The sequence below is a fragment of the Typopeltis vanoorti genome, chromosome 23 (assembly GCF_054136105.1).
Source record: "Typopeltis vanoorti isolate ZY-2024b chromosome 23, IOZ_Tvanoo_1.0, whole genome shotgun sequence".
NCBI classification, from domain to species: Eukaryota; Metazoa; Arthropoda; class Arachnida; order Uropygi; family Thelyphonidae; genus Typopeltis; species Typopeltis vanoorti.
Genome location: NC_143571.1, coordinates 39,814,553 through 39,841,739, shown reverse-complemented (window position 1 = coordinate 39,841,739; position 27,187 = coordinate 39,814,553). Strand labels below are relative to the sequence as shown.

General features: G+C 37.6%; 1 protein-coding gene across 3 annotated transcripts in view; it reads right to left on the bottom strand.

The window, feature by feature from the left end:
- Positions 1-27,187, bottom strand: part of FeCH (ferrochelatase, mitochondrial) — a 227,938-nt gene that overhangs the window by 178,974 nt on the left and 21,777 nt on the right. For all 3 annotated transcript variants that reach the window (XM_090412719.1, XM_090412718.1, XM_090412717.1), the window contains one exon: positions 6,285-6,372. In XM_090412719.1, coding sequence (XP_090268845.1) covers positions 6,285-6,372 — 88 coding nt within the window. The remainder of the gene's footprint in view (positions 1-6,284; positions 6,373-27,187) is intronic.

The following is a 27,187-nucleotide window of genomic DNA, read 5'->3' as shown; positions in this document are numbered from 1 at the left end:
TAATTCAAATTATTTACATAATGGTTGCTATTTTAATATGTTGTGTTGGGTTCACTTCTCCTCAGAGAAATGTACACAAAATAATTATGATTTAGAATTTAACTGTGAAACACATTTCTTCTCAGAGAAATTTCTGCACAACCAGCAAGGCATTAATAAATAACATTAATGTACTAAAGGAAAATCCAATGCAGTTGAATAAAAATTTATTGTCCCCATTCTGTCCCACCCCCCTTTTATTACTTAATTGGACACCTTTCTTCAGTGACCAAATGGTCACTGAAGAAAGATAAATGATGATAAATGATTTTCATCTTCTCCTTCCTATGGCTCTTCATTTCCTATGGTACAGATGAGTAATTCGGAACAGTTTTTTCACTATGTGGCAAGCAAAAGGAAGGGATGCCTATGAAAGGATAACTTTAATAAATGCTGATGAAGGCAAGGTGACTGAAGAAGACAAAATAGAGGAGTTCTTGAGTAACCATTTTCCAAGGGCTTATCATCCAAGTGATGATACTGCTGTGAAAGGAAATGAATGATAAATTAGAAGTACTTACGATATTGCAGAAGAAATACAGAAATAGGTTTAGATAGTATATCAGATTGCACATTATGCAAATGTGCAAAGGAGGTGGCACTGCTTCTACCAAGACTATTTAACATAAGTCTTAGTTCTGGTCAAGTTTCAAGTAATTGAAGGAAGCAAAACAATTCTGTAAATTAAAGGTTCCAAGACTGAGGCAGCAAATTATAGACAAATCAGTATCTTGAGAGTGGGATAAAGGTATTGGAAAATTTGGTTAAAGACATGGTGGGAAATGACTTAGTAATTTACTCACTTTTTATAACAGAGTGGTGATTATGTTGGATAATCTTTGGACTCCCTGGAGGTGTCATGTAATAATAATAATAATAATAATAATAATAATAATAATAATAAAAGAAATGGCTACATGATAATACTGCTGGATTTTGCAAGGTTGATTTATAAGTTTGAATTATTAGAACAAAGAAGCCATTGGTTCGTTCAGCAATCACAGCTCTGTCTATGAAAAGTGGATTATAAATTTAACTAACCATCCTTTTACCAAGGATAAATTACTTGTAAATGTATTGTCAAAAGATCCAGTTTTTGCTGTAACACTACATCATTTACCTCATTTAGACTTTATGGTAGGTGTCAAAAAAAGCATTAGGTACATACAAATGATGCTAGCAAGCTAAGGTTTGAGATTGCATAGATTTTGCATAGAGCTAAACCTCCTCCTCTGAATATTTCTTTACCTGAATTACAAGCTCTCCAATCTTTATGTTGAAATAATAACATTGTAAAAACAAAGTCTGACAAACAAAATGCAATGGTACTTATAGATACCACTGACTATAATCACAAACTTAACGTTTTACTGCAGGCTAGATCTATTTATAACATAATTGACAGATATTCTATGCAAACAAGCTAAACAAATTGAATAAATTGTTAAATCAAACATATTCCTTAGATGCTAATACTATTGAAAAGTTGCAGATTCATCATGCTCAACCCTCCCCTCCCCCATGTATTTATGGACTTCCTGAAGTACACAAATCTGGTTATCCATTACATCCAATAGTTGATTGCATAGGATCTGCTACTTATTATTTGACAAAATATCTTTCAAGACAAAACTTTACTGGAAAAAACACTTCATATATCAAAAACAGTTTTAACTTCAAAGAAAAAATGAAAGATCTTCAATATACCACTTCAAGAAACTCTACAGCTTTTACAAGTAGATTTCTCTGATGACATCATCAAATTATTCAAGTTTACTATTCAATGCCAGTTATTTTTACTTGGCATAATAAATTATTTCAGCAGATCAAGGGAACTGCAATAGAAAGTCCTATATCACCTGATTTGGCTGATTATTTTATGGAGCATTTACAGGATTGTATTTCTAACACTATTTCTCCTCAACCTCACATTTAGTTACGTTTTGTGGATAAGATTTTTGCAATCTGGTCTCACTCTGAAACAGAACTATTTCAGTTTTCTGGATAAAATTAATTCCTTATATACTTGCATCAAGTTCACTATTGAAAGTGAATCTAACAACAATCTCCTCTTTTTGGATACTTTAATATGTCATAACTTTGCTTGTAATAATATTGAATTTTCTATTTACAGTAAGCCACCTTTACAGGCAGATATATCTATGCATCTTCACATCATCATCCTTCACAAAAAATAGGTATTATCAAAACCATTGTGCACTGTGCACATACAATTTGTTCTTCTGAGTCTATTCTATTACTTAATGGATACAGCCAGACCTTGATGCAGAAAATATTTGATAATTATCATCCCTCTTCCAGAGATTGCAATCTGATGTTAAAAAGGATCAGCATTCCCTACATTAAAGGAACATATGAACAAATAGCAAGGACCCTTTGCAGATATAATTTGTATACCCCCCCCCTTCAAACCAGCCCAGAAGTTGTCATCTTTCTTAACCGCATATCAAAGAAACATTATCACCTTTCTCTCTCTCTCTCTCTCTCTCTCTCTCTCTCTCTCTCCTTGCCTGGCGTTTATCAAATACCCTGTTCTTGTCATTTTTGCTACTTTGGACAGACTGGCCATTCTGAGACTATCAGAATCCAAGATCAAGATTATATAATATTTTTGGAATCTGAAGGTTCGGGCCTTACTTCTCATGCAATCAACACACTAGACAGAGTTCACTGGAACCATACCAAGATGCTAAGTACAGTAGGTTCAAATTTAATCATCTATTTTTCGAATCGTGTGAAGCCCTACACCACCATCCTAATCTTTATCAGACAGACTGTATGCCTATCTCTAAGTTTTGGGAAGTGATTGCTGTTAACTTTTTATAATTTTTTAAAGTAATTAATTAATTATACATTTATATCCATGTCACTGAACTCTAATAGTGTTTCCTCCTACCATACAGCTGTGATGGAAACACATGATATTATATGCAAGCCCTATGACTCATTCTTGTATTCAGAATTTAAATATTGTTATCAGTTCTTCTGCCTTTCCCTGAATGAAACTCATGACATATTGAGCGAAATATATAGGAGTAATAAATTCAGTTTAGTTTTCTCTTATATATGTGAAGGTGTTATTTAAAAAATAATACTATGTCTAATGCACATGTCTCTATTAAACATCTAGTAACAATTTTTAAATAGACTGACAGACTGGGCAAACGAGTATTAATTTAATGTAGAAAAGTATAAGGTTATGTACTTTGTGATGAAAAGTTGCAAACTGTGTTAGAATGATAGATATGAATGATAGAACTGTACTACAGGAAATTGATGAAGAATAGGGATTTGGAGGGATATTGGTGGATAGGGATTTGAAGTTAGAGGGCATATTGCAAAAAGTAGCTAAGGAAGCTCATAGGATTATTGAAGAACTTACATATTGAAGAACACACTAACAAGCAGAGATGGAGAAATTATCATTCCTCGTTAGAAGGCACTGATATGATCACGTCTAGATTACTATGCATATATCTGATCAGGTTCCTTTACCATTAGGAAATGGTAAAGAGAATGCAGGGACAACTGAACAAAATGGTGATAATATGTGCATTGCTCCCTAAGAACAATATGTAGATTGCAGAAGTTGGTTGATAGGTAGAAAAGAGGGAATATGATAAATGTTTAAGTTACTAAAATGGTTTTATAGGAATGATGATGAGGAAATTTTTTTCAGCAGCTGACTAGAACTGGCAGAACAAAGTGCTTTTGTCAATAGATGAGTTCAAGACAAAGTATGTTAGGTGTAATAAAATTGCAATAAATGAAATTAAACAACTGAAAGTGGACTGGATGAAAGACTTACAAAAAAGATATCAAGAACTGTATAAGAAGAATAACAAGTGGAATATTAGAGAACTGTGCTTGATTCACTGCTATTCAACCTTTGTGTGTGTGTGTGTCACTATAAGTGGTGTGTGAGGAGGGATGATATTCCATTATTGGCTGATAATGCTGAGCTAATAAGGTTACCAAACTGCTGATGGATGAATTCAAATCAACTGGTGATGCAGGGATTACATTTAGACTAAATGTAAGGTGTTTACTTTGGAATTCATATATGGAGGGTTTAGAATGTATTAGAGGGTTGTACCACAAGGAATAAAGGAGGAGAGTGATTCCACAGGGAAAAGATTTTTAGTACAAGCTACCAACTTATCCCTGAAACCAGTGTAGAGTGTTGCCAAGCCTTAAAGAAAAGTATTTCCTTTCTACAAAACTTTGATCAGACTGCATCTGGACTTTCTTGAACATAGTGCAGTGGTTTTTTTATGGTGAGGGAAATCCTAGTAAGGATACAGATGGGTAATTAAAGCCTTCTGAAATCTAAATCATGAGGTAGATTAATGCAAGGTAACGTACCATACTGCAGGGTAAATACCACATTACAGAGCATGGTAAATGGTAGAATTGATGATACAATCAAGACATTGAGATACTGGTAAAGAGTTTTCCGGATATCAGTAAAAGAATAGATAGATGAAAAAGGCAAGAATAAGAAACTATTCCCTGGAAACTGCATAAAAGGGAGGTATGTGAAGGTAATGAGGAGGTGTTTTACATAGAATATGACAGATGAGACAATTTGTGTCATAAGAGTGGAATGCAAGAAATGGGAATGAATTTAAGGTATTGTATGAGAGGCACTGTGGCATTTAGGATGAAGCCATAACAAGTCTTGATTCTATGAGGGTATGATGATAATAATAATAAATTACATTTCACAATCGGGAGGTACAATATATCAAGAATGAATTAGTAATTAGTGACCACCAGTACAGATTCCACTAGCACTCCATAGGAGATCTAATAACCAATCTTATTCATTTCAGACACAAAATATGGAATAGTATGGAAAACATGTGGTTGCTCAGTATCTGAATTAACCTACCCAGTGTATTTGAGTATCTGCATAGTGTATTCCTCTCTGCAGGCTTGCATAGAGAAATAGTTAACAAGATATCATCACATAGGTCTGCCATTTGCAAATGGGCTGCTAGATCCCTCTCCTTCATTCATTATGTCATATTTCCTGTCTTCTGATTTCCTCTCAAATACTAGAGCACTTCAGGGTTCTGCATACTTTGGCCGATGCCCTTCTTCCTATATATTAACGACTTTCTCAGTAGCCTCAAATCCTATATATACCTCAATCCTCTTCTTCATTTAACAAATCTTGTAGTGCAAAATCATTCCAAGTTCGATGATCTTCCACAACTAATACCCTTAAATATTCTTGCCATTATCTAGAATGGCGAGGACAACTTTATAAACTTCATTGTTACAAAAATGCAATCCTTTTTTTTTTCCACTTTACTTCGTTTTACTTAAGACCTAAGTAAAACATTTTACTTTTACTTAAGATACTCTATTCAAGATTGAGTATCTTTTCATGAACTGCCTTACACCTTTAGTTCCTTGGCACAATTACATGCATATCCTCTTTAGGTGCCAAAAAACTTTGCCCTCTTCCATTTAATCAAATTTGTGACAGTTGTGTGTGTGGGGAGGGGGGATGGCATGTGTGAAGTGACTGATCTTCAGAGAGTTGAGGCCGCCAGAAAAGCAAACAACAGGACTACATGGCAAGGCCTGGTGTGGCACATCACCGAGCATCGGAGTGACCATACGGCATCTGTAGATGCCCAGTGAAGTGAAGAAGAAAAGGGGAGGGGGGAGCACATCAATACAGCCATACTAAACATTTTTGATGGTATGCAGAAATGGGCAGTCTGCTTCCTCTCTCTCTCGCTCTCTTCTGCATTTGTTCTACTTCTGCCTTGTGCTTTTTTTTTCTATAAGTTTTCACAGGTGCTGTTCCACTGAACTGTGGCTACCATATGCAGCTGCCAGACAATATCCATTCACAATTCAGTTTCAAAACTGAACCAACTCCTCACCCTTCTTTTTCATTTCATCCATCTTAGGAACAGTCTAACTTACATGCATACACACTATTTACTGCATGGAACGACAGCTGTTCAGGACCACATTAACAGGGAATGATGCTTTTTTTTTTTTTTTTTCTTAACCCACTTAATTACACATGGCACTGTTTCTTATAGGTTTTGCAAGTGGGATTGATATTAAAAAAAAAAAAAAACAGTAAAATAAATTAGAATTAAATACTATTTTTTTTGTATTTTGAATTAAAAAACCTATAATGTATAAATAGAAGATGTGCTTCATTAAATGAAATAAATTACTAATTTAACACTTACTTCTGGTTACTCATTATTCTTTTATCATCCTCTGCTGCTTGTAAAGAATATGACATCGGCCTTTTCCATAATGAACTCTGATTTGAAGCTAAAAGAAAATTGAAATTTACAATTCTTTTAAAATGTCAAAGATAATCATTTACACACTTATAATGCACTTAAAAATTGGCTACAGGCAATATTATGTCAAAAGAAGTCAAAGAAGGAGGAGATCAGTAATCGTATTTCTTACTAGCCCTCATATAAAGGGCTAGTAAGAAATACAATTTGCTACTGACAAATATACCTCTAGTGAGAAAGATAAGAAAATTTGGAGAATGAAATGGATGGATGATTAGTAAAGTCAAACATTACTGCCGATGAAAAGAGTATATAGAAGAAAAGAATAAAGAAGATACCAACAGCAAAGATCTTTGGATTATGGGATACTAAGGCAAGTGATATAAAGTCATTAGCCTCTATATATGAGTTGCCTAGTCCTGAAAATACTTCAGGTGCAAACAAAGTTTGCACCTGAAGTATTTTCAAGATAAAGGATTGGATAAAGGATATAGGATACACTTGGATAAAGGATTAAGCCAAGAATATAATTTCTTGGCATCTTTAATTTATAGCAAAGTTCTAGTTAAGAAACATAATTTGCTACTGCTCCTGTCATGTGAGAATGATAAAGATTTGGTGTGAATGGATGGTTAATTAGGGAAATTAAGCAGGAATCACAGATGAAAAAGAAGGTATAGAAGAAAAGAATGCAAATTATTTCCCTCATACAGTTGCAGTTCCTCACAACTGTATGAGGGAAATAAGGCTCAAGCTAAAACAGTGATTAGTGCAGTAGAGACGAAAAAATCAAAATATGAGAAAAGACTAGAACTATGACCCAATAAAAACTTTTGCTAGCAAAAGTTTTTATTGAGTCATAGTTCTTTACCTTGCTAGCAAGTAAAGAACTGATTTGGATGAATAACCTTAATACATGGAGACAGTGGTTATGTGACTAATGCAGACAAAAGAAGCCATTTAATGATTATTTTATTAAAGAACTTCATCCTGGTAAGGAAGATTTTATTTTATTATTATTATCAACAGACCACCATGGAGTCAAGAGACTCATCGTGGGAGGTCCCACTCTCACATGCACAGCTCATCGTACCTCCACTTAAATGCAATCACTGTCCCTGCATTCACCACATTCTCAGGCAATGCATTCCAATCACCCACCACTCTCCATGCAAAAAATCTACTCCTCAGCCCCTTGCTCACACCCACCATAAACAGCTTCCAGGAATGGCCTCTCACTCTTCCCCTGTCTCCAAATATTCTATAAAAAATCTCATCCATGCTGATCTGGTAATTATTCCTTACCAACTTATACATTTCAATCATGTCTCCCCTCTTCCTTCTATCCAATAGGCTCTGTCATTTGTATTCTCTCAATGTCTTCATATTCCACATTCCAAAGACCAGATACCAACTTACTCAATCATCTCTGGACTTTCTCCAACATCCTCATCATCCTTTTGAAAACCTGGCAACCAAATCTGTGCACAGTAATCCATATGCAGCATAATCAAAGTCTTACAGTTCTCTGCATCATTCCCATAATCTGCAGTGTTGTCCTCACAATTTTAGCAAAATGCCCACAAAATTTCAAGTCTCTATCCACCACAACCTCCAAATCCTTCATCTCCTCCACCTTCTCCAAAATAAACCCACCAATCCTATACATCCCCACACATTCGCCCATTCAAACAGTCTATTTAAGTCCTCTTGTAGAGCTACAACATCTGTTCTACTTCTCATAACTCTCCCAACTTTGTATCATCTGCAAACAATTGTATATCACCATTTAAGCCCTCTCCAATGTCATTTATATACAAATTAAACAACAATAGCCCCAAAACATACTCCTGGGACTAGAACTGTACTTACACTTTTCCCAAGACACTAGAGTTCTCCAGCACCCCCCCCCCACCTCATTGTTTGGTCCCAATCACAAAATGAACTCCTTTTAATTCACACAACTCTGCTAGCATACCATTCAAAATCTTTGCTTGCCTTCTCAACTCATCATTATCATACCTGGGCAACACGTTGAATACCTTACCACATTGTTATCGTTCACTCTCCTTAACAGCCTCATGACATCCCTGCTTGCATTCTTCTTGTTACCAGTCAGATCATTCATCCCAACTTACTACTACCAACTCTTTTGCTTACATACTCCTCTTATCCAATGTTTCAATCGCCCTGCTCATTCTACCTCCCAGAAAACAGATGTTGTGCACGTTTTCATTCACCACACCTCGTCATCAGATCTCCATACATTACCACTCTCAAATCATTGATATTTCTTTCAAATCTTGCATCCTATTCTACCTCACATTCCCATGCAAATCTACAATTCTCCTCAGTTCATTCCTCATACGTTTAATCTCTTGCCTCATCTTTGCCAACTCAGTGTGAAGTTTACGGTACGGCTGAGTGCTTGAGTGGTAACAATAATAAATTTAGTTTAATCCTTTATCCAAGTGTAAGCAAACAAAGTTTGCGCCTAAAAGTATCTTCAGGACTGGGTTAAGGTGGTACAACACCAGGGAAACTCGTTGCAAAGGTGGAGCAAGCTACCAACACTCCTATCTCAGTATCTCCTATAATGCAAAACACATCTCCTTGCAGATATGTCTAATGTTATGCATTAAGGGAAGGGCCACTACCCAGACTAGTTTCGACCTTTATTGAGGTCTCTTCAGTGGGAGCCAGGCCCAAGTGGAGATATCAGGCAGAAGCATTAGCAGGTCATCTCTACCTATAGGAATTGCCAATTGGTGTGCCACCCTTTTTTAATAATTTACTCTGGATTTAGAGAAAGATGTTGAAAGTTTATTTTTCACTTGGTTAGAGTATAATGAGTGGTAACAGTATGACAGTGGATGAAAGTGGCATCGAGTTAGCAATGTTGATTGGTAGGACAACATGCATAGATGATGGTGAGTTAGCAGAGGTAAGTGGTATGAGAGCCAGCAGCAAGTTAGAGGTGGTGTGCTGTAAGACAGTGCACATGCAAGGTAGTGAAAATGCAATTTGCATAAATGGCACTGAAAAACTAATTAAACTTCAACCCTTCCCATTCATTTATTCCTAAATGGATGGGAATGGTTTAAGGATTAGAAGTGAATGAAGAGGATATTTAGAATACTAAGTACTCTGGGTGGTGGTAGTACAGTTGTCAGCATAGATTTCGCAATGTGTTGCAATTTACTGATATGCCAATGACCTGACTGTATAATGAAAGTCTTGCAAGCAGTCGAAGAATGAGATAATCCTATTCTATATGGCTAGTATCAGAATGGAAGCATTAAACCATAGACCACTTTGCATTTCTTCTGCAGTGGTTAAGATTGTAATAAGAGCTTAAATACAAAACTGGACACATAAGAGTAATATTATATATGATTTGTTAAGGAGGCACTATAAAAAAGTAACTGCTTAACAAATGTTCCCTCTATAATAAAGTAAAAAGAATAGATGATGGGAGGAAAAGAATATATCATAATTTGAATGGTATTTGTCAAAAGCCCAGAAGATAATGATATGATGTGTTGTGCCAAAAAAATAAGGCCAGAAGTGTATATATAGGTCAAAGAAATGAAATCCGGTAATCTAGAGATCTGCATATCAAAAGTAATGGAAAGTGCAGGTCATGTCATCTTTCTTGCAAGAAAGATGACAGAATCATGTATTTTGGTAGCAATGAACTTCATAAGATTATCCACACCAATCTAAATGGCAAGGAGAATAGTACTTAAGGCATTGGCTATAAAATAAAATTTGAAAATTTGAAAAACAAAAATGGGAATGTAGAATTTATGCTTGGTGAGGATATATTGTCGGAGGTAGAGGAAATAAGAGATCTGGGGGGGGGTGATAATGGATAAAGATCTGAAATTTTGGGTATGTGTCCCCTAAATTTGTGAAGACAACACAAAGGCTTCTAGGAATGAGGCAGAGAACACTGACTTGTAGAAGTAGGGAGATTCTTGTTCCGTTGTATAAGGATTTGATTAGGCCACACATGGACTATTGTGCCCAGATTTGATCACCTGGTTTTCAGAAGGACGAAGAGATGTTAGAAAGGGACCAGAGCCGACTGACTAAGGTAGTTTCTAACCTCTAGAATGTCGAGTATGAGGAAAGATTGAGAAGTTGCAACTTGCAGAGTCTGGTGGACAGGAGTAAGAGTAGCAGATATGATAGAGACCTACAAGTTATTAAGGGTTTGTTATAGGATTAATGCTGGAGAGGTTCTACAGAAATTAGTGGGAGATCAGAGGAGAATTAGAAGCCATCCCTGGAAACTGTATAAAGAGGGTGTGAGTAGGGGAGTGAGAAGCAGGTTTTTTTCATGCAGAGTTGTGAATGATTGGAATGCTTTGCCTGAGAGTGTGGTGTCTGCAGAGAATTTGAGTGTGTTTAAAGCATGGGATGATGAGCTATGTGTATGATAAAAGGATCTCCTGGATGAGTCTTTGACTCCATGGGGTCTTGGGTAATAATAATAATAAATATCTTATGCATGGAATGTCTGAGCACTGCAGTGTTTGTTAAATATGAAGAAATGGATGGGATGTACCATCATCAAGAAAACTATGGAGAGGATTTGAAGTAAGTGAGAGGTGGCCATTTATTTATAGCAGGAAGAGGGTAGAGGGAGAAAAAATGCAAAATCTTAAGCACCCTTCTTCTTACCATTCTTCAGCAGGGTGAGGATAACCCTATGAAGTTTATCATCTCATCATCTTCCTCATATGCCTAAAGCAGGTTGAGGCTACTATGAACAATAACTTTTCAACCCAATCTATTGGTGGCTAGGTTATTTAAACTTCTATAAGAGTTAAAACCACTTATACTCTTGATGTTTTCTATCCATTTCCTTCTAGATCTACCAGGTGGTTTCTTTCCTTCTAGTCTTCCCTTTTGGAGAATTTTGAGGAAACCTTTGTTAGAAGGAATTCTGTACACTGTACCTGTTTCTCTCTCTGATTCTAGTTATTATTGAAATATTGTAGCATAATTCTCCTATGATCTCCTGGTTGGTTTTCATTTCAATTCATGATGTTTTATTTATTTTTATCAAACACTTGTTTTCAAAGCTTGTCAATCTTTGTTCTTCCTTCTCTTTGATAACCCAAATTCTCTGCATCATAAAGAACTGTGGGGAGCACAACTGAACTATATACTTTGATTTTGAGTTCTTTGGAGGATGTATATTTTTCGTAAATAAGTTTCGTCATAGTAGACCATCCTAGACTTATTGTGGTTAATAGTTTCTTCATAATTTAGCCTGTCTGTGATCAATGTGCCTAAGTAATTAAATCTTTTAACATGTTCCAGTTTATTTCCTTCCACTTCTAAGTTAAGATCCTCTCTATTTCTGCCTATTGCCACTGTTCTGATTTTACTAAAATTTATCTGCATTGTACAGTCTTGACAGTTTTTATGTTAAAACAGTTATGACAGTGGTGGGACAGGCCAGCTGCCAGGTTAGTGCACAGGCCCGAACCTGTCAGTTACGAGTCAGGAGGCTTCCTGATCAATTGGTGCAATATCTTGCTGCCACATACTCTTGACAGATCATGCCTAGAGAGGAAAGCCGAGTAGTGGTATGTTGGGGGGGGGGGACACACTATTGAGACCATGTCATAGCACAGATACTGGTTTCTCTTTGTATGAAAGTCATGTCCAAGAATATCTTTCTCACTGCACATCCTCACTATATCCTTCCATCTAATCAAACTTATGATTAAACCCATGAAGACTCTCACAAACAATAACAGTGACACTGTGAATCTCCCTCATAAACTAAATCCCAACAAAAAAGTCACATCACAATCAGTCACAACATACACACCATACCAGAATCTCTTCATTAAAAATTCACTTTAACATCCACTTTACTAACATCCATGGTATTAACATAATAATAAATTATGCCCACCATCACTTGCAGTCTTCCAGACAAGCCATCTTATTTCTGACAGAAACCCATATTGCAGCTACATCTACTACTGTCCACCTCCAGTGCCCAAACTACACACTTCATCTGTAGTTTAGACTGATATAGTCTGTCAGAGAATGGCTAATTTAGAATCCACTTCTTTTGACCTTCTCTGGCTCAGGGTTTCCTTGCCCCATGTTTCATTTACCAGTCTCAAATGCTAATAACCACACAGATCTTTTCACATTCTTTCCATGACTTTTGACCACCTGCAATCCAGCTATCCAAATAGTGAGGTCATCTGCCTGGGCAATCATAAAGTCCACAATTCCAACTGGCTCCACTACTCCAACACCACCAACCAAGCAGGAGAAGAAGCAAAAGTCTTTGCAAAAGAAAAAGCAAAAGCTATAAGTAATGACCTAAAACAAATTGTACCTATTCAAATCCTTGATAACCCTCTTCACTTTCTAAATACTCTTGATCTATTTTTGACCATTCTCATTCCAGATAAACTGTAGAGGTCACTTCACCTTGGCAACTCAGACCACAATCACTCATAGAACACCCCTCCTCCAACCATTTCCAACCTTGCAACCCTCTGGCACTACAAAGGAACCAATTGGGATGACCTTCAGAATTTCTGCTCTTTTCCTTGGTCTGACTATTGCTTCCACTCGCCTGACCCTAACGCCTAATGTGAATGAGTCACAGAAATTAATCTCGCTGGTATAAAGGCTTTTATCCCCTGTTCAACCCATAATCCATTCAACCCATAATTCTTCACTTTCTAAATACTCTTGATCTATTTTTGACCATTCTCATTCCAGATAAACTGTAGAGGTCACTTCACCTTGGCAACTCAGACCACAATCACTCATAGAACACCCCTCCTCCAACCATTTCCAACCTTGCAACCCTCTGGCACTACAAAGGAACCAATTGGGATGACCTTCAGAATTTCTGCTCTTTTCCTTGGTCTGACTATTGCTTCCACTCGCCTGACCCTAACGCCTAATGTGAATGAGTCACAGAAATTAATCTCGCTGGTATAAAGGCTTTTATCCCCTGTTCAACCCATAATCCATATCCACTTTCCAAGCCATGATTCAAATGAAAATGTGTCAAAGCAGCCAAAGAAAAAAAATTTAGCTTACCACATGTATCTCACATCAAAAATTCCAGCTTCATACTCTGCTTATACCAAAACACGCAACATATGCATATTAGTCATCAGTAGATTGAAATTCAATTTCATAAAAGTCAACAGCAGAAAACCTCCTGTCCAAATGGAAGCTGTGCCTTCCAGTCATTTGCTAAGGCCATTAGATGCAACTTCTGCACTCCTGCATTTTCACCTCTGTCTCATCCTGATAGCACCACTGTTACTTCACTCAAAGATAAAGCTGACCTCTTGGAATCACTTTTTTCCTCAAACTCCTACATAAATGACCAAGGGAAATCACCTCCTACCATACCAAAATCCAAGCATGTATGCCTCCTATAGTTTTTTGACAAAAAGTCATCAGAAAATTACTAAATAACTTGGACACTAAAAAGTCTCTTCTGGTCCTGATCGAATCTCCTCAATTGTACTCAAACATTGTGATCCAGAGTTAACACCCATCCTGCACTGTCTCTATAATTTATTATATGTATCTGGTACTTATTCCAATGCATGGAAGCAATTTCATATCCATCCTATTCCAAAAAAAAAGATGATAGAAGACCACCGTCAAACTACCGATCAATTACCATCACCTCTCTGTCCTCTCCAAAATAATGGAGCAAGTCATCAATAGCCAACTCCTCCACTATTTAGAGGGCCACCAATTAATAAGCGACCACCAGTACTTATGCTGCTATTCAAGATCCACAGCTGATCTTGTAGCTTATATCGCCCACCACTGGACATGTACCATGGAAAGGTTCAGAGAAACTTGTGCTGTCACCTTTGACATCTCCAAAGCTTTCGACTATGTGTGGCATCGAGACCTACTAAACAAATTGCCATCCTTCGGTCTCCCTGTCATCTTCTGTAATTCAGTAACCAGTTTTCTCTCTGGTCATTCTGTGCAAGTCACGGTAGATAGCTCCCTCTCTTCTAGCTTCACCACCAATACTGGAGTGCCTCAAGGCTCTGTTCTATCACCTACTCTCTTTCTCCTGTACATAAATGACCTCCTCACAATAACAACAAATCCTATCCACAGCTTTGCACATGATAGTACTCTCACACTCATCCTACTCATTTGACAAACCATGCAGTATTCTGACATCCCAGGTTAAAGATCATCTACAACTAGTGCCTTAAACAAATGCAGTTTTAGCACTGTGTCTGTTCTACAGGTACTTCCACAGTAGCTGTTCCAGTGAATTGGCAACCACCATTCCTCTACTTTCTGTTGCACCTGTTAAAACAAACACTGCAACTGACAGCACTCCTTTACTGTGCAACTGAACATATACCAAACCTGCTTCTATGCATCCTCTTTTATTCCGTCCAACCTCTGTCCTCTGGAACAGCCTTCCTCAAGAAGTATTCCCAAACAACTATAACCTGTATCTCTCAAAAAAAAAAAATAATAATAATAATAATCATAAACTTCTATCTCAGTCCTCATCTGCACCCAACACAAAGACACTGATATGCCTATAGGTCCCTTGACTTCTTATGTATGGGATCAATATAAAAATTTTAAAAAATGTAAGTTTTTCAATCATATACTTTAAGTTTTCTTTATTGTCCATAAAGAATACTATATTATCTGCATCAAATTTACAACATATTTTATATGTTGTATTTGTTCATTCATAGTTATTCCTGTTTTCTGGAATAGACTATTTTACAAATTCTGCTAGGCACAGGTTAAACAAATATGGTGAAGGCAGGCATCCCTGCAGGATACCTCTCTCTCTCTCCACTGGTATTTCAGAAGTTTAAACTATCAAAATTTTATTGTTACCATAGTATTTTAATATTTTAATAATACTGGATGATATTGAGTATTTTTTATTCTTATTTTTTGTTCTAAAATGTCAAGCAATTTATTTCTGCTTATTAAGTCAAATGCTTGCTTGCTTAAAGTCTATAAAACAGCAGTAATGATTTCTGTTTTTTATTTCCCACATTAATTCAGCTAATCGTAAAAGAGTATAAATTGCATCAGTTGTAGATTTCCCTCTCCTAAATCCCATTTCCTCTTTTCCTAAATGATGCTTTAATTCTGTTCAATTCTGATACATAATTTATACATGTGACTTAATAAGGTTATTGGTCTATAATTTGTACATCACTGTATACTGCCTTTTTAATGAATGGGAATTATTCTTCCCAATTTCCAGTCATTAGAAATTTCCTCAGAATTTAGGAGTTGGTTGAATAACTGCATTAAATAATGCTTTGTTGTTTATCCTCCATATTTCCAAAACTCTATCAGTATTTCATTTCTATCTGGAAGTTTATCTGTTTTCATCTGTCTGATCACAGCATTCCTCAAGGGCTCACTATAGTGAGTACTGGAATGGCAAACCCAAGGTACCTGATGCTGAACCATGCTTACTTCGTGTAATATATATCTGTTATATTATCTGTAGACTGTTCCCTACTCATCTTCCTTACTTTCTTTCTTCATTTCTTCTTGCTCCTTCCTCTCAATGCTATTATAGTATATGAGGGTTGGGGATAAACATCCTACCAATGTTCTTTCATATTATGCAGTGGGAGTCTGTCTTCTCTCACAGGTATCTGCCTCACCTAGTATGCTGTCCTAGTAAGCCTTACCACTTTATTTTCTTGCAATGACTTCCTTCCAAAATGCTAATATGCTTCATTGGTTGTCACACAGAATAATCAGAGCTGCATTCGGGGCTTGGGCAGAGCGTCCTGTTTGAGAAGTGCAGGGTAATCAAAATTAAAGAATCCCTGTTTAAGGCCTTGTAGAGCACCATGCAGTGATCCAAATGCTGCAAAACTTTGCAGTAATACATTGTGAATCATGCAGAAGCAATATCTGAGAAAAAAATAAAGTAGTTTGAAAATTCACCACCAAGGTCATTGTAAACACCAGATGCATGGAATTTGCATATCATGCAACTCAGCAGGTGCTAGGAGGGTTTAAAAAGATGGACACAGGATTTCTCCTTTCATTCTGGTTGTTAATAGTGCCTCTGTAGTGCAATTGGAAGAACGACAGTACATTGCATCTTTCAATAGGAAAAGGCCTAAATTCGATTCTCATTGTGATGAGAGGAATCTTAATATGTTTTTTTTTTTCAAATTGAAGGTGAATTAGCCGATCTCATATGGAAGTAGAAGGTTTTTTCTCCTAGATACTCAGATTTTTCATCCCGCATACAGACAAATTGGCCTTCAGAACACATGCAGTTTACAGACAAAAAAATACTAGTGGTGGTGGTGAGCAGTAGATGGCATTGGTAGTTTGGTGTAGTTGGTGGATTAAGTTGTGGACATGGACAGTTGTAGAGTGAGTACCTTCCTTGATGAGTCCTTGGACTCCTTGGAGGTGTTCTGAAATAATAAATACCATCCACAGTGATGGCCCCAACATGCTTTGCTTGTGAAAATGAACTACAGTGGTACCTTGAGATATGAGTTTAATTCATTCCATGACCGAGCTCGTAAGTCAAATTGCTCATATCTCAAATCAATTTTCCCCATTGAAATTAATTAAAATGAGATTAATTCGTACCAGCCCCAAAAAACCACTCCAATTTTTTTATAATAATGTATACAAACAAAATAAAACCAAATACTGTACATACATACATGTAAAAGAGAATCTAAAGAAATAAACAGATGTTGGCGGAGCCGATTAGCATATGGTATTAATTTTTTCTTTCACTTCATTTTTGCTTAACTTAATTTTCTTCTTCACTATTTTTTTTTTTTTTTTGCCATGCTTTCGCCACGGGCGTTTCAATAGAAATCTGTCCAAGGAGCTTTGTTTCTTCCTCCCTTTTAGAATGTTTCTGAAATGAGTTAGGCAAGTGTCATTAAATAGCGCTGCTGTACAACCGGTTGCAACTTTTTCAGGGGGTGTTTCTTTTCAATAAAGTCCAAAGCATTTTCCCACATTGCCAACACTTTCTTTATCTCACTTGAAGAGATAACCTCCTCTGCCTCTGCAGTTGTACCAATCTCCTGCAGAACCTCTGTATGTTGCTGTGTGTAGTTCCGTCAACTCCTCCGTCGCCAGTTCCTCGGAATGTGCGGCGACAAGGTCTTCGATGTCTCACTCATCCACCTCCAGGCCCATGGACTTTCCGAGGGACACAATCTTCTCCAGCACTTCCTGTTCAGGTCTAAATCCTTCAAAGTCCCTTTCAGCCACAGCCTCAGGCCACAGCTTTTTCCATGCAGAGGTTAAGGTCCTTTTTGTAATACCCTGACAGGCCATATCATAATTTTGAGGCATATGACAATGTTGTAGTGGTCCTTCCAGAACTCTCGAAGGGTGAGGTTTGTGCTCTCCGTAACCTCAAAGCAGCGTCGGAACATGTGTTTGGTAAAAAGTTTCTTGAAATTGGAGATGTCCTGTTGTTGGTCCATGGGCTGTAGGATAGGGGTGGTGTTGGGTGGAAAGTAGAGAACCTTTATAAAGCTGAACTCCTCAAGGATGTCATCCTCAAGGTTTGGTGGGTGGGCAGGAGCATTGTCAAGGACGAGAAGGGCTTGCAGGGGTAAGTCATTGACCTCGAGGTATTCCTTAACGGCAGGACCAAAGACCAAGTTGACCCACTGCTGCACAAAAAGCTGCCTGGTGACCCACGCCTTTGGGTTTGCCCTCCACATAACCTGCAGTTTTTCTTCTAAAACCTTATGTGTCTTGAAGGCTCTGGGGTTTTCTGAGAGGTATACGAGCAGCAGCTTGATCGTGCAGTCGCCACTCGCATTTGCACACAGTGCGAGGGTCAACCTATCCTTCATGGGTTTGTGACCTGGCATCTTCTTTTCTTCTACCGTTAAGTAAGTTTTGCTTGGCATCTTCTTCCAGAAGAGCCCTGTCTCGTCACAGTTGAAAACTTGTTGGGAGATGTATCCTTTGGCTTTGATTAATTCAGCAAAGGTTTTTACAAATTCCTCAGCTGCCTTAGAATCAGAGCTCGCTGCCTCACCATGCCTGACAACGGAGTGAATGCCAGTCCTTTTTCGGAAATTTTCGAACCACCCACAACTGGCTTTGAACTGCTCTTGTGAAGCCTCCTGTGCTGAAGTATCTGGGGTCTGCTGCAGCAAATCTGCATAAATGGCTCGTGCCTTCTCGCAAATTATGGTCTCTCTCACATTGTCTCCTGCAAGCTGCTTCCCTCTCAACCAAAAAATTAGCAGGTTCTCCATCTTTTCATGGACAGAGTTGCGTAGCTTTGAAATAATTTTAACGCCCTTAGCTGGAGTTATAGCCTTTATCGAGTCCTTCTGCTTCAGAATAGTACATATCATAGAAGTAGTGCAATCGTACTGCGTTACCAAGTCTATTACTCTTACGCCTTACCAAGTCTATTACTCTTACGCCTTGCTCATGTTTGTCTATTATCTCAAGCTTTAATTCCATGGATATCACCTTTTTCCTTTTCTCACCACTGTTCTTTACACTCACCTTCTTTGGACTCATGATTATATGAAAAAAATTAGCTAAATAACAGTACATACAAAAAAACCCACAAAATTAAAACTCAACACGACAAAAATGCTTCTGTGGTGAGGTAAACATGTGAACTGAATGACGTGCAAGACTCGGGAATCTGAGCAGAGTGGTGGTTGTGACGTCACTGAAGCAGGCTCGTAACTCAAGGCAAAAAATCGACCTAGTGACGGCTCGTATCTCAAAAAACTCGTATGTTGGGGCACTCGTATCTCAAGGTGCCACTGTACTTAAACAATTGCAATGCTGTTGCTGCACTCTGCAAATTTTGTTGCCTAAACAAATGTCAATGAGGTCCACTATCTCCAAGTGCTCTGTGGCAAATGATTAGTCGTTTTGAAGAAACAGAATCACTGGGAATTAGACCTGGCAGAGGTCACAAACCAATTAGTTCACAACAAGTGAATGAAGTTGCTACTGCTGTTGTGGAGCAGGCCATGAATAACAGTGTTGCTTCCTACAGTGCATGTTCTGTGTCAAGATTTTCCAGACAGTTGTGTAAGGCACATGAATGTGCCTTACACAACTGTCTGGAAAATTCCACAGAAGATTCTGGATTTCTACCCATTCAAGATAACCATGACAAAGGAATTGCACTTGAAGGACTTTGAGAATCATTTGCTTTAACATTCCTTGCTCGAGGGGAGTTGGATGCTGTGTGAGCATGGATGATTTAGTGGGGATATGAGGCTCATGTTTTGGCAGAATGGAGCTCTGCCCACAATCACTGGATATGGGCTACACAAAACTTGCATGCAATCCAACAAATTCCTTTGCACATTCCCCCAAACTTATGGTGTGGTTTTACAGCTTCATTTATCATTGGACCATTCTTCTTTGAGGACATTCACCATTCGGATTCTGTAACCTGCTCAGTTACTGCTGAGTGGTATCACAATATGTTAAACAATTTTGTTGTGACACAGATACAGCAGCTGAGCATGGATTCGGTCATTTTGATGCTGGATGGGGCCTCTCCACACATCAGTCAATCTGTATATGAGGTTCTTTGAGAAAATTTCAAAGAAGCCAGAGTGATCAGCCATGTATGTTCACCTCGTTCATTTGATCTGATCCACTGCAACTTCTGCTGTTGGGGATTTCTCAAAGACAGAGCTTATCAGGATCATCCTGATAACTTGCCAGCACTGAAAGACAGCATAAATGTAAGCAACATCAGTCCTGACCAGCTGTGTTCTGCTATTGAACACACTGTGCAAAGGATGGAGTTTGTGGTGTGCCAGGAAGGGCAACACATTGAACAGCATAGCCCATGAATGCATAACAGAAGTGAATAAAAATGTGTTATTTATGCTTGTGTTGAAAGAGATGTAAGGGTATAAAATTGACATCATGGGAATTACGGAGACTAAAGAGAATGGGGAATATAATTTCAAAAGATAGGATGGTAAGCTAGTTATTTATTCAGGAGGTAACTCAAAGCATCATGGAGTAGCAATGATACTGAGGAAATTCAGGTAAGAACTCTTCTTGGTTATAATCCTGTTGATGATACTATGCTTTGTATTGGATTTAAGGCTCATCCTACCAATGTGTTAATTTTTGTAGAACTTCTCACTCTCTTCATCAAGCCTATCTATGTGGGGCACATAAACTACAATGATTAACACTTGGCAGGCAATCCTATACAGACTGTATAGGATTGCCTGCCAAGAAGGGATGTACTTTTCATCTTAAGGGACTTTAATTCATAAGTGGGAAAGAGTATAACAGTGAGGCTTGAGTGTGGCATGTTTGATTTGAGTGAATGTAACACCCATGGTGAAAGACTGTTGGAATTTGCCCATGTTATCAGATTAGTTATTACCAATATTTGCTTCCAGAAATAATCACGAAGGACCTATACTTAAACATCTAACAATGATAGGTGAAGGGACCACATTGATTACATCTGGCTCTCCAGCAGTGGAAGACAAGCATCATTATTGTGCATACTTGTCTAAGGGCACACTGTAGTACTGACCATCAGCTAGTAAATGCCAGAGTAAGACAGACTCCAAAACCTTCCAAGTCAGACCATCTCACAAGACTGGATGTCAGAGTAATCCCTAATGGATTCACAGAAGAAACATCAACATAGTTGGATGATCTTTTGGAGACTAGTGAGGAAAACTCACATGAAATGTTCTGGGAAAGGGTCAAGATTCTAGACCCAACTACAAGAGACTCATGGATATCAGATTCAACATGGAGCTGATCAGACAAGGAAAATTTTATGCCAAACAATTATAAAAGGATGTTTGTTTAGTTTGTGACCTAAAGCACAAGTTTAAGCCCAAATTAAATATCAAAAGAAAAGAAATGGAAATCAAAAACAAATGGAAAGAGTACTGCAAGGAATTGTAGAGCAGAGAGGATAAGGAAAAATTTGAAGGAACCCTCTTACCACAAAAATTTCAATTTGGAACCTGCTCCACTTAGACATGAGGTTGAAAGAGCAATTAAACAGCTTAACAACATGGCGTTGGATGCAGGTGGAATCCCAGAAGAATTAATTAAGGCCACAGGGGATGGAGGGATAAGACTGTCTCATAGATTGATTATAAGGATATGGGAGACAGGAAGAAGTCAGTTTTCATACTAGTGCACAAGAAGGGAGATATGAAGGATTGCAAGAACCACAGAACTATTAATCTCTCATGCAAGGAAGATTTTATTAAAGATCATTCTAAATAGGGTTGAGGCTAAAAGTGGAGGCAAAGATGCCTGAGGAACAAGCAAGTTTTAAGAAAGGCAAGGGTAACAGAGATCAAATCCTTTTCTTAGACAGATCATTGAAAAGTACAGAGATTTAGACTCCCTATGGCGGCATGTTTCAGAGACTACTCCAAAGCTTTTAGCTGTATTCAATATATGAAACTGTAGGAGGTAATGAAAATAATGAGTTTTCCACAACACATTAACAGGTTGATAGCTAACATGTACAGTGGTAGAGGTGTTGGATTAAATGATTGGCTTAAGTCAGCAAGGGAGTTAGGCAAGGATGCCCCTTTTTTCTCACCTGTTTAGTATATATGTGAAGGACATCATGCATATAGAATTGGATGAGATTAGCACAGGAATTAGGATATGTGGCAGATTGATCAGTAATATGAGATATGATGATGATACAGTACTTCTTTGTAATGGCAAGAAAGAACTAGGGTGAATCCTTAACAAAATTAATGAGATCAGTAAGAACAGAGAACTTCAACTCAAACTTAGCAAGAAAAAGATTACAGTTCTCAAAGGAAATATAGACAGGGACACTCCTGAGAACATGTGTATCTTATCAGAAAAAAAACTGTGGAAGTCAGCGAGTTCAAATTCTTCACATCAATAATGAGAATCATTATTGATGTGAAGAATTGCTGTTTCCTATTATTATTAGTGTGAAGAATTTCTATTCTTCTTCTTCTTCTTCTGATGTCTTCTGACATCAGAAGAACAACAGGAATGGCTAAAACAACAGTCAGAGACGTGTCTAAAATCTGGAAGGATGGATCTATCTCCACAAAAACAATTGAAGATTATGGAAGCATCTGTTTTTCAAACAGTGATTTATGGATGTGAGACTTGGAACCTAAAGAAGTCTGATAGAAAAAGTATGGCCGCTTTTGAGATGAGGTGTTACAGAAGGCTGTTGTGGATGGGTACTAGAAAGATCACAGAACGTTTGTGTCCAAAGTATTTCATCTATCAATATCATTAAAGATATTGATAGATGAAATACTTTGGACACAATGAAAGGATGGAAGGAGGACTTCTCAAAACAATAATAGATGATAAAGTTCCTGGATGGATGGTCTGGAGGGACTGATTTTCAGAGAGTTGAAGCCTCCAGAAAAAGCATATGACATGACGTGGTGAGGACCACAGTGGAACATCACAGGAACATAGTGACTACATGGCATCTAATGTTTAATGAGTGGATGGATGGGTGGATCACAGCATCTATTTCCAACCTTAATATTTTTGGGATCTCCTCACTTTTTAACAAACTTTTTTTTTTAATTTTCAGTATAAAATGTTGCAAATATTTCAGAAATATTTTTAATGTCAACAGGTAGATTGCCTCTTAATAATACTGGTAATAATATTTAATGATGAATTTTTCCTCTTGTCTTGAATTTTAAAAAATACTAATTTTGTATTTATGATGGATAGCTGCATTCTGACATATATCTGCTTTTTTTATCCAGTTTGATTCTGCTTCTCTACATTTAGATGTAATTTTATTTTTTTAAACTGCTTGTGGTTTTCTAGTAATTAAGGTGTGCTCTGAGTAGAAATTTTTTTTATTTTATCTTTTTCTTTTGGTCTGCAGATGTATTAGTTTAGTAGTAAGGCAATTATTATTAGGTCTCTCTTTTTCCTGTAATGTTTGTTTCATTATGACTAGCATTGCATTTTTTATTTTGCCAAAAATTCTTCTGTATTTTCAATAGTTGCTCCCATTTTATAACTAATTTTTTCATGAAACACATTTTGTGTGTTGGAGTCTTTTATTTGGAGGTGTCAAGTCTTTTCCTATTGGTCTTTTCCTATTAATAGTTGTTTTGAATTTAAGCTTTATTTTTGCTGACAGAATTTCATAATCAGAATCCATGTCTATTTTTTTAAGGTTTTTACATTTTGAAATGATAATTTCCATTTTTGTTGACTAAGATATAATCAATACAGTTTTTAGTTTTTCCAAAGTGAGAGCTATGTGTATTTATTATTATTATTATTATTATTATACAGGTACAGTGTGTCCAGACAGCAACTGCTTGTATTTCCTATCAATATAGCATTGATATCAATATGAGGTTGGGCCTCCTTTTGCTGCTACCCCCTTCAGGGTAGGCTCTCCACTAAGTTCTGGTAAACTGCTGCTGGAATTCATTTCAATTCCTCCTTTAATATGGCAAACAGATGTTAGTTGGGCATGTAGCCTAGCACACAACCATCACTCCAGTTCATTCTAAAGATGTTCAATAGGGTTGAAGTCGGAACTTTGAGCTGGCCAGTTTAGTTCTTCCATCTCCATGTCTTCAAATCACAGAGCTAGTGCCCTTGTTTTGTGAGCAGGTACATTATTGTGCTGATAAAGGAAAGGGCCTATTCTAAACCTTTGCTACAGTGTGGAAAGAATGGAATTGTCCAAAATGTCATGGTAGGCATCAGAGTTTAAAGATCCAGACACAGAAACCATGAGAAACAGCCCCAGACCATTATGCTACTGCTTCCAAATTTCATGATCGATACAAGACATTCCTGTAAGTATCATTCACCAGGCATCCACCAAGTCCAGACACATCCATCAGATTGCCAGATCATGTGCTGTGATTTATCACTCCACAGGACCCTCTTCTACTGATAAGTTCTGGTAAACTTATCAGTAGAAGAGGGATCTGGAATAGTGCAAAACACACCATAGCAATTATGGTGTGTTTTGCACTATTCCAGATGACGATGGGCACTGACAGGTATAATCAAAGGCTTGTGAACTGAGCTGCAGAATGACCATGAAACCCAAGGGCAAACACTTCCAGCGAATCGTGCTGTCACTGGCATCTGTTTCAGAGTTCATGTGGAAGTTGTTTGCAAAGGTTGCTAAGGCTGACTGACAATTTAATGTGACAACATGCCTGAGAGTTCACTGGTCACAATTTGTCATTTTCTTGGGCATACTAGTTGAGGGAGGGGTTTGGTGGTTCTGTCACGTTTTCCACTTCACAATAACTTTGCTGACAATACACAAGAGCATTTGCAATGTGGCAAATTTCTCTTGGAACGAATGACAGAATTTGTGGGCTCTGACTATAATACATATATGAACAGACTCAACTCTTTTTGTTCACTCATCCTGACTACAAAAAATATTTAATACTAATGACAAGGTGATTATGCTTATATGTCATTGCTGACATTTATCTCCATCACACAGGCATGGCAATATGGAGCTATGAGGGACGGGGAAGGAGGCACTTTTGGCAACAGTCAGAAGACTCATTGTGGGAGATACATTATTCACATATTATCCATCACATCTCTCCTTAAACTCAATTACTGATAAAGTACCTACAACCACTGCTGGCAACCCTTTCCACATATTCACCACCCTCCAAGCAAAAAATCTAGTCCTAACACTCTTAGACACTTCAGTGATGGAAGTTGTGTTAAGAGTGTGGTCACCTACATTTACCATTGCTCTTCCCAGTTTAGCATCATCAGCAAACAGCTGAATATTCCCTGTCAAATCATTTCCTATATCATTGATATACAAATTAAACAACAGACTACTAGGTACTGAGCCCTGTAGTATACCGCTGGTCACTCGCCTTCTCATGGACTTAACCTTTCCATAAATCACTCTTCGATATCTGTCCATCAGCCACCCTCTGATCCAAATCACCCAATTTATATCCATCCCTATTTGCTCCAATTTACACAAGAGTTCTATGTGGAATCTTGTCAAATGCTTTTGCAAAGTTTAACAATATCACTGAGTACCAGTGGCGACTCGTCCATAATGGCTGCATTGAATGTAGCTCCAGTGTTGAGTATACTAGTGAGTATTACTGGTATACTAGTATAAAACGTTGGAGCTGCATTCAGTGCAGGCCTGCAGCACTTATGGATGAGCAGCCACTGCTGAGTACCCATTTCCCTTATCCAACGTGACTGTTACTTGATTATAAAAAGCAAGCAAATCACTAAGGCAAGACCTACCTCTTCACAAAACCATGTTGTCCCTTATTCCCATCCACGAGTCCTGAATTCTGTCTTTCACCAATTTCTCCAAGTCACTAATCCAATACCTTAACCACTGACTATCTCTATGAAAAAAATAAAGTATAAGTATTCACTATTCCTGCTGTCTTGCAAAATTCAAAGAATCAATTGCCTCTTTCATTTTTTTTCAATCCCAAATTTTCCTATTATTATTCCTTCCATGTTCTCAGAATAATTGCCAATTTTGCATTGAAGCCTCCCATTACTATCAACATATCTTTTCTGTTGGTATTACTGATTTCTGTTTGCATATTTGAGAGAATGCCTCATATTCATCATTCCCATGAGTGTTATCTGGTACTAAACTTGCATCGCCTTAATATGTGTTTTTTTTCTTCTTTTGTCTTTAATCTTAGCAAGATTAATCTTTAAGATACTGGAGTTCTATAACTTATGAAGTTCACTCAGACCAAAACACAGTCCTATCTCTTTCTTGCAAAACAAATGACAGGACCTACATATTCCATTATCTTTGATAAAAAGTATGCCCCAAACAAGATTGAATATCATGTTTGGCACATAGTAGTGTGCCTCAGGGGTCTGTTTTAGGGCCATTGCTGTTTAACCTGTATGTTAATGATATTGGCGAGGATTGGATGGGAGTATTCAGCTGTTTGAAGATGATGCAAAGTTGCGATGAACTATGAAGAATAGAGCAGATGTTGTGGCCTTACAAGAAGACTTGAATAGATTGAGTGAATAGTCACAGGAGTGGGGATGCCAGTTCAATGTTGCAAAATGTAAGGTTTTAAAATTTGGGAAACAAAGATCGGATGTAGAATTTATGCTTGGTGTGAATATATTGTTGGAGACAGGGGAAATAAGAGATCTTGGGGTGATAGTGGATAAGGATCTAACATTTAGAGGACATATTGCCAAAATTGTGAGAAGACGACATAACGAATTCTGGGAATGATGCAGAGGTGATTCTTGTTACATTGTATAATATAAGGCTCTGATTAGGTCACACATGGACTACTGTGCACAGATTTGGGCACTTGGTTTTCAAAAGGATGAAAAGATGCTGGAAAGGATCCAGAGGTGACTGACTAAGGTAGTTTCTGATCTCTGGAATGTGGAATATGAGGAAAGGTTGGGAAGATACAATCTGCAGAGTCAAGTGGTTAGGAGGAAGAGGGGTGATATGAGCCCTACAAGTTAGTAAGGAGTTGTTATAGGATCGATGTTGAAGAGGTTTTACCAAAAACGGTGGGAAATCAGGGGAGAACAAGAGGTCATCTCTGAAAAATGTATAAGGAGGACATGAAAAAGAAGGAGGTTTTTTGTATGCAGAGTTGTAAATGATTGGAATTCTTTGCCTGCGAGTGTGGTGTCAGCAAAGAAGTTGAGTGTGTTTAAGGTGCCGTATGAGGAGCTGTGTGTGTATGACAAAAAGAACCTCCTCTGACTTCATGGGTTTTAGGATAATAATAACAATGAGAGGAAACTGACAATTCAAT